The 14,017-nt window shown below is 38.4% G+C and overlaps 1 protein-coding gene and 1 long non-coding RNA gene across 3 annotated transcripts in view; one reads left to right on the top strand and one right to left on the bottom strand.

The window, feature by feature from the left end:
* ntm (neurotrimin) overlaps positions 1 to 14,017 on the top strand; it is a 159,950-nt gene that overhangs the window by 100,433 nt on the left and 45,500 nt on the right. For both annotated transcript variants that reach the window (XM_046039401.1, XM_046039400.1), the window contains exon 2: positions 1,719 to 1,951. In XM_046039401.1, coding sequence (XP_045895357.1) covers positions 1,719 to 1,951 — 233 coding nt within the window. The remainder of the gene's footprint in view (positions 1 to 1,718; positions 1,952 to 14,017) is intronic.
* LOC123962905 lies at positions 1,202 to 8,487 on the bottom strand. The gene is made up of 2 exons (XR_006823089.1): positions 8,285 to 8,487; positions 1,202 to 1,482 (listed from the first exon to the last, which is right to left on the bottom strand). It is a non-coding gene; the product is annotated as an uncharacterized LOC123962905 (long non-coding RNA).

The raw sequence follows: 14,017 nt of genomic DNA, 5'->3' as shown, positions 1-14,017 counted from the left end.
ATGTCAGCAGAGCCCCTTTTCAGGGGCTGTTAAGTTACTTTTCAAATTCTCACATTCTTTTCTCAGGCATACTAGATGTATTATGTTCATTTTACAGTTCAAACCCTGCTGCGTTTGGTGTTATTTATAAAGGAGAATGTTTTACAGTGCAAAATACATTTGCAGCACAGAGAAATTAATTTACTGTAGCCATTAGAAATGAAAAACCTACTTTGAATCCACTTCGTCATAGTAAATTGATCCTTCACCATCTCACATACACTGTGATCCATTATTTTTGAAAGCCATTGCTCCTGTATATTGACATACACACACACACACGCGCACACACATACCAGTCTTATTTCCCCACCCTAACACCACAAATGCCCCAAGGATGCCATTGACCCTACTGCCGCCACTGAAGTGGAAGTGACTAATGCTGTAACAGAAGCTCTGACAGCGTAAATGGAGCTGAGTCTTTCAGCTGTTAAGTGTTGAGCTCCTGTTACATTGCCACCATCCTAAACTGTTAATGTTTAAATGCCCTGTTATTCTGTACGTCGCAAAATTAGGCTACTGAAAGTTAAATAAACCTGGATGATAAACAGCAGCCAAAAGCACAACATTTGTACAAAGTATGGATTTCTTCTTACATTGGCACACTGTCTCGTAAATAAGACCCTTTTTCCTGTAGCCCTGTCCATACCTTCTTAGCAGCATCCAAAGATTTGTCATGAAAATACAGCAGATGTGTTGCTCTGTGGGACCAGTCAAAGATCAGTGACCCAGCTCCTGCATCAAAGCAGCATTTTGTGAATAGTGAAACCAATCTGTTGTGATTGCAACCGAGCTCAGCAGTGCAGTTTCAGGCTCATTGTCTCAATTACTTTTGAATGTCACGAGCCTAGTGTGTGGGCAGATTGACAAAAGCAGTCTAGTTACAATGTTTATTGAGAAATTGTCAATATTCCATGCAAGCCTTTAACATAATTGCTAATAGCTCAAATGCTATTAATATTTCCATTTGATGTAGTAGATCAGAATATTATTCTTTTTATAGGGGAACTGAGTAACTACAATTATGCTGCTAATATTGTATAACGTCCTGTATTACTTTGCAAAATTCACAGTATTGTAATAAAGATGATTTGGTGGTGTCTGATAGTGTCCTCGGGTGTTGGAAATAGATTTTTTTTAAAAAAGGATTATGGGAAATGCATTTCAGTTTTAACAAACATATCTGGTTTATTATAGCTGTTTTATGCAGAGAATGCTAACTCAGAATAACCCTTTACACATTCAGCTGGCCCGTGCCCTATTCACTATCTTACTGTACAGTCTGAGCCTTCAGAGTATCAGGGAGCCTTTCCTGCAGGGGTGAATGCTTTGTGCAGCGGACAACCCAGAGTCTGCAGTCTGTAACATTACATCAGCTGGTTTCACTGATTCCTCCCTCCTCTCTGGTTAAAGGTTTGCTAATCAGCGTGATGATTGTCCACCCTAGCCAGACAGAAAAAAAATTCAGAATTCAGCAATGAATAAAAATCCTTATGTACTGTAAGGGAGATGAGTAATTGTTGTGTTTGAGAAATATGGCATTTGAATTGTTTACTTGGCTTGATTGTGCACATTATGTCAAGCACGAATTCTGGAGATAAAGGTTACATGTTTGGTGATTATATGAGTACTTCAGTAAAATACTTATCCCATGCAACTCATTTTTTATCGCTTCACAGGTGTGCACAGGGGGACGTTGTCACACACACAGCATGGCTAAACCGGTCAAGTATACTGTATGCCGGAGAAGACAAATGGTCTGTGGATCCCAGAGTGAGTCTGGTGACCCTTAATCAAGAGGAGTTTACCATCAAGATTGAACGTGTGGACATGACAGATGAGGGGCAGTATGTGTGCGCAGTCCAGACAAGCAGTCGACCAAGAACCACCTCAGTGCACATTCTCGTCCAAGGTAAATATACAAATACTACTGTTGCAGCTACTACTACTATACAATTAAATACTGGCATTGATAAGATTTTTGAGTAAGTGTCTTAGTGACTTTCTATAAAACTGCTATTTCATTTTAATCTGCTACCAGCAAGTTCAGCAAGTGAATCATGTAACAGCAATGTAACATTGGAAAAGAACTCAGTACCTATTGACTTTCACGAACATGCCACACACACACACATATATATATATATATATATATATACACACTAGGGATGAAACGGTATGAAAATTTCATATCATGATTATATCACACACTAGGGATGAAACGGTATGAAAATTTCATATCATGATTATAGTGACCACAATTATCACCGTTATCAGTATTATCACGGTATTGTAAAAATGTGCCGAAAAAGATTAAAATGTACTGATACACACACTCAAACCATTTCAACAAGTTTTATTTTGAAAACTACAAATACAATTGCCATTTTGTTTGCATAAAAAATAAAACAGCAAATACCTTTTGTAAACATATGAAAATCACCTAAGTGTGCATTATCAAGATTTTATATTATATATGTAATACAATGACCCCGTGGACAATTACATGAAAACAAATAAGTCTATAGAATACAGTGATAGTTACTGCAATGAGCCCAACAACTGACATAAATACAGAGGAGTCTGTAGCGTAACGTGTTCTCATGTGCAGTGGACGAATAGACTCTGCAGACACACGACGCACACAGCAGCAGAAAGTTTTTACAAGAGCAGTTAACACTGAGAGCTTCGGTTTACTCACTGTTAGCAAGTCAGAGAGACAAACCAAAGCTAAAAGTTAACTCTGCGTTCACTATAAGGTCATTTTCTTCAATCAGGTTTCCCTCAGCACTATCATAAAAACTAAAATACGACCGGACTTCAGAGTGACTGAAAAATCTCTGCAGCGTTGTCTTCCGCCGTGTTGTCATCAACCCAAACAAACCCACGTTGCATTCTGCGCATGCGTACCTGCTTCTGGGAGACGCTGGACAGTGTTTGCTGTGAGATTATAATAGCGCGGTTAACCGTACCTGGTTATCATGGAAATTAAAATGTGTACGGTAATAATAACCTTCGGGAATTTTACCATTGGTTTACCGTTAATCGTTTCATCATATATATATATATATATATAGTGCTGGTCTACCCTGTCTAATTGATGGTTGTGTTATTCCTGCGCACCAGCGCATAAGGCATAAGTGAACAACTCAGAGTGAAAACAGATGTGTGCTCTCTTTCTTGAATCTCATTTCCTTATTCATTGCTCCACTGGAGCAATTAGGGGCTAAATGCCTTGCTCAAGGAAAGGGAGGGGAGTGTGTTCCTCATCCACTATGTTAGGCGAGGTTAATGGGGAATAGCAGATGTTAAGATGTTTTGGCAAAAATGATGTGCAGAGTTGCCATAATGTCCTCATGGAGAGGCTGGGCAGAGTGAGGTGCGGTTAATGCTACAAATCGGATGCAGGTGATCCATGTAGAATAAAGTGCTGCTCATAAGAAGCCAACCCTATCTTCATGAGGGAGAAACAAGTTTGGATTTCTTAAGCTTTCAATTTTCTCTGCCACATGATGCCAAACACAATAATGACAACAATTTAACCAACACCACCTGTATTTTAAAACTACATTGCTATTAATTGACTTAAGCTTTCTTTTATTTATAATTAATGAACTGATTGAAAAAGAAACTGTTCTTTAAGCAAGTTAACTTTTTTTTATTGAACTTACTGAAGTAGTAAGGGGTAGCAATGTTCACAATTTTTTGTTTTAACAAGTTTACTTCAGAGGATAGTGTCATTTTGTTTTATAAGATTGAACTCTGTTAAAATCCCCCTGATTGCCAACTACACCCTTATGTGAGCTGTAAGCATTGTGAAAAGTCCTGTGATCATTGTTTTTATTGGCAACCATGAATATAGACAGCAGATCAGATCTTCACACAACACCTTTAATTGAGACGGAGAAGAAACTACCTGTTAGTTCAAAGGCTATCTAAAAAAAGTTCAGCCCTTTTGTTCCTGAGTATCAGTGTTAGGCAAGTTACTAGTTTCTTATTACCCTTTAAATAAGTAATAATATTACTTTACTTATTACTGGGTGACACAAGTAACTAGTTACAGTTTCTATATTACTTTCACTCCCCCCCCCCCACCCCCCTTCCTCCAAACAAAGCAGTCTCTCCCAACTAATATCATATTCATAACAGCAGCAAGGAGTTTGGTTTTTACAAAACATAACGTTTCTTAACACCACCGTAAATCCTGACTTTGAACTTCTGTTTTTCTGCACATGTATTCATCAAGAGCAGTTTTCAGTATTTTTACAAAACATAAAATGTTGCTTTACGCCATCTCTCCCGATAAGTCCAAACATTTCTGGCAGTACCAGCCGGAGTTTCTTTCTATGTGTCACATTGCTGTGCTGCTTTAGCAGGGGTTTCAATAAATTAAATGTAGAATTGTTCACAGTTGAAAGGTTTTTGCTGGTCGCACAAAGTTTACAACGGACTACAATGTTCTTTGTATCTTAGACTGTGACACAATGACGGCAATACTTACAGCTGAGGAAAGAACGCCTCTCTTCAAGAACGCATTCACGTCAAGAATGGTGCGTTCAGTAACACAGTGTTACTTGGATTAGTAACTGTGATAATATTACTGTTTTGGAAAAGTAATCCGTTACGCTTCTAGTTACTGGGAAAGTAATATTACAGTAACGTGTTACTGCCCAACACTGCTGAGTATCGTTCTTACAAACAAAACACCTCTCAAAACTGCTGACAGGAGCATAAGTAATCCATTGTGATACGTATCAACATCCACATAGTCAACAGAATTTTCTTTAAACAGTTGGTCAACAGATGTGCGGACACCAGGGGCCATGGGCAATGAAACAATAAGTACTAACAGTAAGTAGCTCTGTAATGATAAGCCTTTTACCCAACATCAGACCATTTTGGTGCTATGTAGTTCTCCTGCCAAGCATTCCAAAACCGTTGATTCCCATTATGCTTAGACACAGTAAAACATGCAAAACATATGTTTATGTTTTCAGACCACATGCTGCTGGTTTTGATTGTGGTGGATCAGCAAACCAAGGATTGCTTGGATGAGACAAGGGTCTGTCATTTTCAATTAGATGACGATCAAGAGTCGCTGTATCTTCAGCAGAAGACTACCACTAAAGACACTTCTCAAGAGCCAAGTCATAATGACATCTAGGGCTTTTACTTGAATATCAAATTCCTGCAATTTCTAAGCAGTTACAGGGGCTGCTGGTAGAGGAGGTAGAGTGGATCGTCCACTAATCAGAAGGTTTTGGTCATCATCATGTCCAAGCATCCTTGGGCAAGATACTGAACCCCAAAATGCTTCAGATGGCTATGCCATCTGTGTGAGAGTGTTTGTGAATGTATGTTTATGTTTCTGATGAGAAGTTGGTACCTTGTATAGTAGCCACTGCTATGGGTGCTACAATCCATTAACAAGTTTTCCTTAAGTCATGCACATACATATGCAATGTAGCAAGCAGATCAGGTCACAGCGCAAGAGGTAGCAGATGCACATGCCTGCAGGCTTTGAGTGTCTTGCCAAAGAGCACTTTGATTGGTGTGGTCACAGGGATCACCACAGTTCAAAACTAAGATATCTTTAACCACAAGCTCACCATTAGGAGACCAGCAGGGGCTTATATTATGTTAAAGAGGTATTCTGCTTGGCTGTTTCCCTCTCCTTTATTGAGTTATATACCTTTTTTGTGCATGTACTAGGTTTGCAAAGTGTAAAAGCCCAAAGTCCAGCCCAAAGGGAGTTCCCATCTCCCACAAAAAACAGCACACACCTCCTCTCCCTTCCAAACACTAGCTACTCTCCAGGCAGTCAATGGACAAAACATTGTTACTGTGATGTAGAGACAGAGCTCGGTTAAAACTTTATGGATGTTGTCAAGCTGGTCGGCAACACGTAGCCTACAGCTGAATTGAAGCTGTTTACCGGCTTCTCACTGACCCGCCCTTCTCTGCTTCTGATTGGCTAGTAGTCCTGAACTGTGCATGTGCAACTCCCAACAAAGATCATTTAGAGACAAGATGTATCACTCCATAGCTAAAACAAAGTGTTCAATACAGGGTGGAAAGAGGAGCTGCAGCAATGTGCAGTATGACAAAAATATGGTGTTTTTGAAAATGAAACCATGTAAACCTGTTCTGGTACAACCCCTAAATAGGATTTTGAACCTGAAAATTAGCAGAATACCACCAGTATTTTGCCAACATCCAGGAGCCTCTTGCTGGGTCACTCTGTTTTTCTCTTCTTAGCATCCTCTGTCAACGTCCTCTTCTGTCGAAAAGCACCTGCTATTAGCTAACATTATGTCTATAGAGACTTATGTTTGGTTATGTTGCCTGTTCATCAATACCAGCATAATGTTGCTTGAAACTTGGGTGGCAGGCTAGTCAAAGCTTAGAAGAAAGTGAAGACAGGATGTTGGGGAGAATTTGTTTAGGAGTCTGAGGCCATATGCAGGCTGTTTAGGAGAGGGCATAACTTCAGTGTGGATTATTTAAATTGCTTACTATTGACATATTTCCTACATTGTGAAACCATAATCTTCTTCACAATTGCCTCACCAACACATAGTGAAGCCTGGAGATGCTCTGCTGATTATGAATGTAAGTCTGTCTCTATGGATGATGGCATTTAGCGTGCAGCTTCATATATTCAATCTGAACATCTGTCTATGAATTGCCATTAGTCTCAATGATCTGTCTCAGTTTGTGTTGGGACATGATTTTAGATTAATCATTCAGCTGGAATTTTATCCGAAACGACAATATCTTTGCAAAATTCTTTGGATGGTTATTTATACATATACCTGGGAAGTTGAGAATTCATTAGGATAACGTAAATGGCACTGTTCTCTGTGGTGTTATTGCAAATTGCCCTTACAGATTTGTTATTTTCACTTAGTAATTTATTAAAAATTCACCACAACAGTAACTGTCATTTGGATTTTTTGCAATGTATGCGGTATGGTTTAATTGTCTTGTCAAACTCAGACACTACCTATATCACTGTATCATAGTCATTTAAAGCCATAAGCACATTTTGCTGTCAGTGTTCTGTGCAAAAATATTATTTTTTATATTTACCTACAGCCCAAATGACATGATCAGTGAAACCAGCTTCATAAGCACAGTGATGTCAAGTTTTGTGAAGGAGATGAGCACTTGTTTTAAGGAGAGCTCTTAATATAGAACAGGCTGTCCTCCCTCTCTTTTAGAATATTTGATCAGAGGGTCTTGATGGCTCTCCAGCATGAGCAGTTAGTCGCTGGAATTATGCCCGATCACAATAACTTATCTGATGTCAAACAGCGGTGTCTGACTCAGATTACTTCATAGATTATTTACAAGACATAGGATCTCAGTAGAGTTACCCACAGAGTAGTAGTAAGCAGTAATTTAGAGACCCTGTCAGGTGTTGTCAAGTGTACCAACAGGCAAAAGACCTAAACGCAGACTTCCAGGCAGAACCGACGCAGTTAAATGTAATTTATGTTTAAAGTAGTGCTGTGCAACAATTAAAATTTTTAATTGCGAATAATCACATGATTTTCTGCGATTAATCAAGATTATTCACATTGTTATGTGCAAAATTGAATAATGAATTCTAAAGTAGTGTATTGTGCACTTTTAATTTAAATGTACTGCTATATACACAAAAGTGCAATAATGTGGTTTGCAAACACTTTAAACAAATAAGGTGCTTTTTACCAGCAGTATTCCCTTTACACAGTAGCAATAAAATATTTCTTGTAAATCTCAACTTAAACATTAATTTAATCAAATCAAATATAAAACCAAAGCTGTTTGCCACTGCCAGGGCATTACCTTTTATCTAGCTTGTTAAAACAAGTTACCATCAGAGTCCAGTTTTCTTGGGTTTTTTTCTAAACAGGTATCAGCAGGTATCATTTACCATGGAGCAGCATAAACAGTTCTATGTTAAGTGACCCTGTTAGAGTGAGGTGAAGTGTTGCGGTGGTGCTCGCCTCACGCACACGCCCACCCGCTGCCAAAGTTGAATTGTCTTGAACTTTTGTATGCGACGCGCAGCACAGATCATTGGAAAATAGACTGATCCTCGCTGTTTGTGAGTTTACACAATCTATTACTGTTTACTAAATAGTTATCAGGACATCAACAGGAGGGAATTTTGCAGGGCAGTGCAACAGGCAAAAAAGGACCCACATGCAGATTTCCAAGCAGAACAGACTGTTTAAACACAAAGTGAACAACTTACACCAATGGCAGGGCTGGCAGGCAAGATTCCAAAAACAGGGTAGCAGTCCAAAATAAGGCAACATATCCACATAGGGTAGGCAAAAATACAAAGTCCACAATCCAGGTTAAAAATCCAAATCGGCATAGAGAGACAGGCAGGAAAACTTGACAAAAAACAAAAGAATGACCAGAGACAAGGGCAGGATGACTGGGCACAGGTGAAACACATTAGGCAATCAACAAGAAGCACACAGACAGGAAATATAGTAAAAACAAGACACAAGAGGAAGAAAACTTTCAAAATAAAACAGGAAATAACAGAACTCTAATCTAAAACCATGACATGTCCTTAAACTGGAGTGTTTAGTCAATCCCTATATTTTGAGCAAGGAAACAATGAACATGCATCAGTTTATCCTAAAAAAGTCCCTCTAATTTTCATGAATGTTTTGTTATTGTTTCTTTGAATAAAGGGAAAAATAAAAACTCTCTGGACTGACCTGTTTTTTTCATACCCATATGCAAACCTTTGTGAGTTAGGATTGTTCTTAAATTGGAGATGTTTCCACAGTCAGTCAAATAAGTAAGTACGTAAAGTTTTATTTTATATAGCATCAATCTAGATCAAATCACAACATGCTTCACATAAATTAGAGATACAATGCAGACACAATGTTAAAATAATCTATATAATTAGCTTCTTCATAAAGGTGTCCACAGATCAACAGGAGGGAGTTCCAAAGTGGAGTCATTACAGTAAAGGTACAGATTTTAACCGAATTTCATGAAGAAAATTTCCATCCACTACCATTGTGTGATTATTAAGAGTTGATTTGTCGAGATTAACAACTGGTGGCACTGATTTTCCATTGCAGGCAAAGAGGGTGCAGCAAGATTAAGTGATTAAATGAATGCCAGTCAAACCTCAAACAGTGAAAAATAATGTAGAAAACAAGATGGAAATATGGAATTTATGTTTGTTTCATGTATTGATTTGAGGAAGGTCACAGTCTCCTTATCACTTCACACAGATCTGAAGTTTTTGTCTAAAAGTGATCATAAGAATGGGATTCTCAATTTGATGGGGAGCAACAGTATGAGACATTAGACCTGGTCTAAAGCAGTGCAGCTGCATTCTGGGCCATGTGTAAATGACCCAGTGAGGTTTTACTAAAACAAATGACGAGGAAATTAGAATATTATAGATAAAATAAAAACAGGAATAATCATGTCATTACATGTGTGGTCCTGAAAACAGAAGCAGTCTGACTAGTGACTGAAAAACACCTCCCAGCCACCATATGACACCTTGTGCCATTATCTAGTATCAAGCAGTATTTTGTCTCTTATTAGCCAAGAAAAAACTGTTTTGGTGGTTTCAGCATCAGTTATGTTTGATTTTCTGTTTCCTGGCCTTAAACTCACCACAAACCATAATAAGAATCTGTGTATCAACTTTGTCTAACCTATGCACATTTAGGAAATAACAAAAGTTATGAAATTAATGGACAAAAGCGAAATAGAGAAATATGACAAGCAACAAAGATCTACAGGTGGAATTGAACCAGGGGCGTTGAGGTTGCGTGGCATATGCTGTAACTGTCTGCCTACTGGTGCACTAAAGCCTGACTGAAATTGTATTTATTAATCACCACACCCTCTGATCCACATTCACTTTCACCCAGCCAGTTTGCATTTCTGCTGTACCTACGTGAACCCAAAATAGCAATTGTGCTTTGTGACGCCCACACAGCCTGTGCGCCGAAGACCTCACTTGCATTCATTTGCACTCTGCCCACAGACTTTTCGAACCAGTTAACAAAACTGAGCTGGTGATCTCATGATCACTTTCCTGATTGTTTCCCTATAGACTGCAGTTGCCCTTTTTGTGAATAAAGAGAGCTATTGTGAACAAAGAAAAATTAATTCTCAGCTACACTGAATTCGGAGTATTGCTGGTTCAATTCCCGGCTCCCTCAATCTATTCAAAATGTCCTTGAGCAAGATTCGGAACCTAAAATGGTTCTTGATGGCTGTGCCATCTGTGAATGTGTGTGTGGGTGAGCTTACTAATATCAAGAGCTCTTTGGACAGGAAGTGCTGTATTTGTCCTACCGTCAGATATGAATGCATAGGTGAGTGTGATACGTGCTGTAAAGACCGCACCAGAAAAGCACTGTTTAAAGTCAATTTACCAGAGATCACAATGCAATGTGGGGTTACTGTATGTGCTGCTGCTGCCACTCGCTACAAAACAACACAGGGAATGAAAGTATTTGCCACCTGACTGAAGCCCATCTTCCAGTCCTCCAGTCTTGTAGCATATTGTGTAGAAAGAAAAGCCCTCTAGGATAGTCTGTTGAAAGTTTTTTTTGTTTATTGAAACACCCACAGTTTACTGAGTATGGGCCTACAAAAAAATAATGTATGCCACTCTTGTGGCAGAGCCTGAGGTTGATGATGTCAGTATTTGGTCCAGAGCAAGATACAGTTTATCAATAAAGTCCTAAACAGATTGCTATGGAATTTTTTTTTAATTCATGACCCCAGAGGATGATTCCTAATGCTGTTGTTGACCCATTAGTGCTACTATCACGCAAAAAAAATAATTCAAAAATACACAGCTCAAGAGTATGAACACTTCCAGACCTGCCAACCCGTTCTCATTCTTCGTAGCTGGTACGGGAGTACCCAGGTAAACTATGCAAAAAGCTGGTGATCCGTGTACGTTCAATAGTGCTGTACTCACTGATTCATTCCCCCTGCCGTCACCCAAATTTCAATGATTGACAAACATAATCTAATTTCAAGAGCCTGCATATCGACAACACAACATCAACTTTATCCCTCACATTCCCCCTCCTCACTCCAGCTGGCCAGTTCCTCAAGTGTGGACACACATTGTGAATTATTCAAACCTGCCAAACTTGGGAAAATATTTAACTCTAGCAGCCTAATGTTACATCATATGCAAGCTAGCTTGCTTGTTTTCCAGGTATTTAAGTTGGCAAAGTAATGTGAATTATATTGTCTGTTTTGCAGATTGTTACACAAGACTTTTTGTAGTATTAATAATATTCATTATTATTGCAGCCAAGCAAGAATCATGGCAGGAGGAAAAAAAAAAAATGCACCACAGAAATAACGTTACTGGGAGGTGTGTGTATGCCTGTGTGTTGCTCTGTGCAGTCTATAACCAGTATACCTATAACTAGTGTAAGAAGTACTGAGATCTTTCACTTAAGTAAAAGTAGCATGTAAAGATACTACATTACATACTCCAAAAAAAAGTCCTGCATTCAAAATTGTACTTATTTAAAAGTGTATCGGCAGCAAAATGTACTTGAGTGTATTAAAGTAAACATAGTCATAATGCAAACTGTCCCCATTTAGAATTATAATTTTCATACATTTTTGGAATATAAACAGTGATTTATTGACTCATTCATGTAAGCCATATTTTAAAGTTGTCGGTGTGAAGCTAATCTTAACAATTCAGCTATATGTTTGGTAGTCTAACCTATGACAATGCTATTTTATAGTTATTTTATAAAAAACATGAAATGATTAAATATAAATTAATGATCTTAAAACTAACTAGTTACTGTGAAATAAATGTAATGAAGTAAAAAGTACAATTTTCCTCTAAAATCTAGTGGAGCATTGGGACTGCACATAATGAGAGACAAAGAAGAGATCTAATGTAAAATGCATCCGTTTATGCCTTCGCCTTTCCACTGTAACTCCAGTTGCTTCAGGAGGTGACCAGATTCAATGTTGAGCTTTGTTTTTGCCTTGGTAAAAGTCTTAACACACTGGACGAGAACAGATTGTTTTTGTGTTTGCTAAACACATTTTTGGACACTGAAGAACATTTTAATACACCACATAACAATCTCGTGCCTGCAAATGTAAGAATCAGAGAGAAGGAGAACCGCTATGTCTCACTCTGTCCCCACAAAGTCGACCCCACTGTTTTTCCTTAGTTTCTTAACATTCTGCTGCCCTGCTCTGCTCTTTGCTCTCCAACGACAACAATAAACACATGAATCGTCAAATAATCAACATTAACGTTAGAAAGCGAAAAACCACCACTGATTTTGATGAGTTTCTCGACAGCTTAAATTATGTAATTCCCGGGTCACCGGGACACACAGGCCCCCATAAAATGTGTGTTTTTTTAATTGTAGTGGTGTTTAGGAATGGGTATAGTTAGGATTTTTTCTATTTAACATTGAAATCCTAGGCAGGTAATCTATCCTGAAAACAGCAGGCATATCACACCAACACAACTCCCCAGCAAGCTAGCTATAAGAAAAAGCAAAAACAAAGAAGCTAGCTCAGAATTCTCAGTATGGATGTCATGGCAGAGGCTGTGAAGAGACAAAATATCCAAAGATTACTGGACATGTGTTTGTAAAAACTTCAGTAGTTTAGTTAGTTAGTGACACATTTATACTGCATAAAACTTTATTAAAACAATTTATAGGGAGGCTTTTCTGACCTAGGGGAATTTTGGCATTTCTCTTAAATCACATGTACTAATTATTCACATTCTACAAAAAATAAGTGCAGTACACCCACCTCCACATTTGTAGCACACAAATTGGACCAGCTCTAATTCTAAGTTAAGCAAAAGCCTTAATAATGTTTACTCTTACTGAAATTCCAATATTATTGCCACTTTTAATGTAAACTTGTTTGACAGTTTCATTAAAATAAGTGACTGAATGTCATCACTGTGCGATTTTGTATACTAAGAGGAAGACTTTGTTCGTTTTCCTGTGTCCATCTAGAAAATTCTACATTGGGTACACTGTGAAATAATGAGATGTCCAGTGCACTGATGAATCCTTTCATCCCAGCAACACTATACTCATTAATCCTGCTGCCAAGTCTCCTCGCTGTTCTGGTTGGATAAACTTTGATCCATTTGGACAGTATAGGCTTCATTCCTACTGTTAATATGTGATACTCAATCAATACCTGTAGGAAAATTCTCATTTAGTTCACCCACTCTATGGGAGGTCAGAATTCAGCTACAGAGCAGCATCCCTGGAGCTGACAGAGATTTAGTTATTGCATGAGTGCTCCTCAGCAAGGTGGGTGTCTGTTTACACATGGATTTGAACTCTGGTTATCCAGCTGAAAGATGAGTGGTCAAGTGATAAGACTCGGATGCCTTTGTTCACCTTATAACTCCTCTCAAAGATGTCTGTGGGCTGTCATCTAAAATGCTGTACTGCAGCTGTTTATCTGGCTGTTTTGTCTTACAGGAAAGTGAAAATGCACCCTTGTGTTCCATGAATATTTGAGAATAATTGAGAGCTATCTAGTGCCTTTGTTTCCAGCAGTACGTAGACTGGCTGTGTCACTTAAAAATGTTTACAGTTGGTAGGTGAAGCGCTGAAGGAGTGCTTTCTGTTTGCTTTCACTTTGTCATTCCCAATTCTAGATATACACACAAAGCTCTTCAGGAGTTGATTTTTTTAACATTGCATACTCTGCAATGAGTAGTGAGTACATGTGACACACAGCTCATGGAGGCACTTTAAAACTATTAGTGCCTGACTGTAGTAATTTGCGTCAAAAGTTTTTCTTTTTCTGAGTCATATATCTGAACCCACAGATATACATCATACACATATTTTTAGATATTAACACCTGCCAACCCACCGGATTTCAACTGTGGCGGGTAATACAGTCACTTCCACTAGCCACTTTGGCATGTTGAAAAATTGTGGTCTTTTCA

The sequence above is a fragment of the Micropterus dolomieu genome, linkage group LG23 (genome assembly GCF_021292245.1).
Source record: "Micropterus dolomieu isolate WLL.071019.BEF.003 ecotype Adirondacks linkage group LG23, ASM2129224v1, whole genome shotgun sequence".
NCBI lineage: Eukaryota > Metazoa > Chordata > Actinopteri > Centrarchiformes > Centrarchidae > Micropterus > Micropterus dolomieu.
The sequence above is the reverse complement of the archived record's forward strand: the minus strand, read 5'-3'. Positions and strand labels throughout refer to the sequence as shown.